Below are 3057 nucleotides of genomic sequence, written 5' to 3'. Positions count from 1 at the left end.
CTTGGCCAGTCCGCTTCTGACACCAGTGTCCACATCATTGTTGAAGATGTTGCCAGCCCCTGACCTAGAATATTTTCAGGGTGCTTTGAAAAGTGTATTGGCCTTTGCAGTCCCAACTTGAGAAGCCATTGGAGATGATCCAGTGGGTGTTGTCTCCTAGGTATCTCACCTTCCATCATCCCAAGTTTCTGGGAGCAGTAGGGAACCTGTCATTAAGGCCTTTCTGGGTGATAATTAAGAGAAGATTATAAATATACTGCTTCATGGACTTTATACCTCTTTTCAAATCAGTTTACCTGTTTTGGGGTAAGCATGAATGTGGCTTTCCTAGCAAGTTTTAGTCATTATGTCAGGTAGAAGTATGACCTTTCTATGCTATGAGAAATGGCTGTACAGATGGTCCCTAGTTTTATTTGCCAGTTGAAGAATACTTTACCTTAACATTCTAAAAATTACTGTTTTCATCTTTTTTGTATGTACCATAACCTTGGTTTAATCAGGACCTTGAAATTGAATGTTTGTAGCACTTCGGACTTTTGCAAGTGAGGTGTAATCTGCACTATCAAGTTCTGAAAAACTTTGTGCCTGTTCAAACTCGAAGCCCCTTTGTGGCAGAACCCTCTAGGTTTTTGTTTGTTTGTTTGTTTTGGGGGGGGGGGGTTGATAGCAGAGTCACTTGCCCTCTTTTGGCTTTTGTGGTCCCTTCAGCAAGTGGCATTCTCCCAGAGTGCAGTTTGTGATCTGACAGGAGTTTAGGTATTCACATTTTTGTGGCAGTTGCAGTCTCCTACTGAGATTTAAACTGGTAAATATAGACAGGACCTCTGATACTTGTATTCTTCAAGCATCTAAATATGAACATAGGCCTCTGTTGTAACTGTATTTGTATGTTTTAAAAAGCTAAACAAGCACCTGGCAGGTGTCCAAGTAAGTTCCACTAGAAAAAAGGAAGTAGAAAAAATATTTTTGATACTATGTTGTAAAACCATATTTTTACATGGGACAAAATGTCAAACATGGAACTGTCACAAAAGTAATTTTATATTGGATTTTTTAGCATTAAAGATGGCATAGCCAGGTTCAAAAAGGAACTAGACAAATTCTTGGATGATATATTTATTAATAGTTGTTGAACAGAGTAGTTGGAGATCTTTCCTCTGGCATCTCTAAAACAATAATGATGGGTGCCAGGGTGAATGATGTACATGGGATAGAGAACTCTAGATCTATCAAGTTCAGTGCTTTCCCTCTGGCATCCACTTTTGCCACTGTCAGAGGCAAGATACAAAGATAGTGGGACCATTAGTCTGACCCAGTATGGCTGTTCTTAAGTTCTTATATATTGAGTAGCAGCTTAAAAAAATGTGAATTGTTAAAGAGCTTCCCTAAGAAGCAGAGTTTGCTTGTAAAAGCATTTCTTGGGGCAGCTCTTTGTTACCTGTTGTTCTGTTAGAGGCTCTGACTACAGGGTAAAACTAGTAACTTCATATAATCCCTTCTCACTGAAAGATTTTCCTAAACTTAGTAACATTTTTAAAAGAAGGTTTGAAGTGTTAAAGCAAAATAAACTCTCTTAAAATCCTGTCTAGAAATAACGTCATGGTAGTGTGAAGTTTCTGACTTCTGTTGATAAGGACATCTTTCACATTCATAAACTTCTTTGTTTTTTGTTCCTTTAGGCACATAGCTGAACTGATATTCTACATGGAAGAACTAAGGGCACATGTGCGAAAATATGGACCAGTGATGCAGAGATATTATGTGCAGTACCTTTCAGGCTTTGATGCCGTAGTCTTAAATGAACTTGTGCAGGTGAGGCATGCTTTTTGGTTTCATTACTCCCTCCCAAAGTTTCTCACTTTGTATGCGTACCAATTAAATAACAAATGTTGCAGAACAAAATAAATCAGTGTCTTATGGCTGGGCATTTAAGTTGAAGTTATGAACATAAAACCTGATTAAAATATGAATGTTAATTTATATATAAAAAAAAAAAATCCATATTGCATTTAGTGAAGATGGAAACATCTATTTTCAAAGGCACATATTACAGTTTACTTTAACCACTATGGGTTTTTTTAGTAAATGGGAGGCAGGAGCTCCTCTAGTTTAAGGGCAGTAAAGCTGTTGAGTCAACTCATTAGGTAATTACTGGCTCAGTCGGTCTGAAAAAGGATCTGATGGGCTTTTAGGATTTTCAGCAGCTCTCAACACTTTCATTAACTGTTTTTCATTGCTTCTGATCTTTGAGAATTTTGGGACAGCAGAATGCTGTAACCACTAACTTCCGTTCTGTCTCAACAGGTAAGTTTTATGATCAAACAACAGATCAAACTTCACACATACCATGTTTTAAGCATGTTAAATAGATGGAGGAAACAGAATAGAATAAAGTTGCACCTTTTGTAAGTGTACTGTTTGATTATGATCCAATGTTAATCTTGGGATCCATGGGATCCACTCCAGAACTAGTCCTTCAGTTTCTGATGCGTATTGTAACTTTCCCAACATTTCATGAGCAATATCAGATGGTTGGCAGGCTTAACAAAATGATTGTGGGCTCTTGGTTCTTGCCCGTTGCCTGCAAGAGATCGACACAAGTTAATGATGCAGCTTGGGATACACAGGCATGTAAAATTGGACTGACTGGGAAGATGAGCATCTCCTCAGAAGAAATTTCTGTCACCAGCTTCTGCTTCTCTGAAAAGAGATTTGATGCGGCTGTGATTATCAGAGTATTTTTTGAGAGAATTTTATTATGCTGGAAGAAGCAGCCCAGTTCAAGCTAACAGAGGCATGAACTGAGATGGATTCTGTACTTGCATCACTTGCCTGCTTCAGGAATTTTCTTCATATAATTGTCCTCCAGAAGACTCTTGTATGGTCAGTTTCTAAAAGTGACTCCAATTCAGAGTGAAATTGAGATCCTGTTGAAATTTAGGACAAAACTCCCATTGACAATATATTGGGCCAGTATTCTTATTTAGAGTGCAAGGAAAGACATCTTGGCTGCTTGCAGATGTTAAAAAAAAAAAAAAAAAGGGGGGGGGGGATTTT

The 3057-nt window shown here is 38.1% G+C and overlaps 1 protein-coding gene across 1 annotated transcript in view; it reads left to right on the top strand.

Annotated features, from left to right (window-relative positions):
- NCKAP1 (NCK associated protein 1) overlaps positions 1-3057 on the top strand; it is a 130208-nt gene that overhangs the window by 75336 nt on the left and 51815 nt on the right. Inside the window, exon 14 of the mRNA XM_019522863.1 lies at positions 1680-1812. Within this exon, the coding sequence (XP_019378408.1) occupies positions 1680-1812 (133 nt within the window). The remainder of the gene's footprint in view (positions 1-1679; positions 1813-3057) is intronic.

Source organism: Gavialis gangeticus, unplaced genomic scaffold, assembly GCF_001723915.1.
Source record: "Gavialis gangeticus isolate Ggan-Ray unplaced genomic scaffold, GavGan_comp1, whole genome shotgun sequence".
NCBI classification, from domain to species: domain Eukaryota; kingdom Metazoa; phylum Chordata; order Crocodylia; family Gavialidae; genus Gavialis; species Gavialis gangeticus.
Note: the sequence above shows the minus strand (reverse complement) of the source record. Positions and strands in the feature narration are given on the sequence as shown.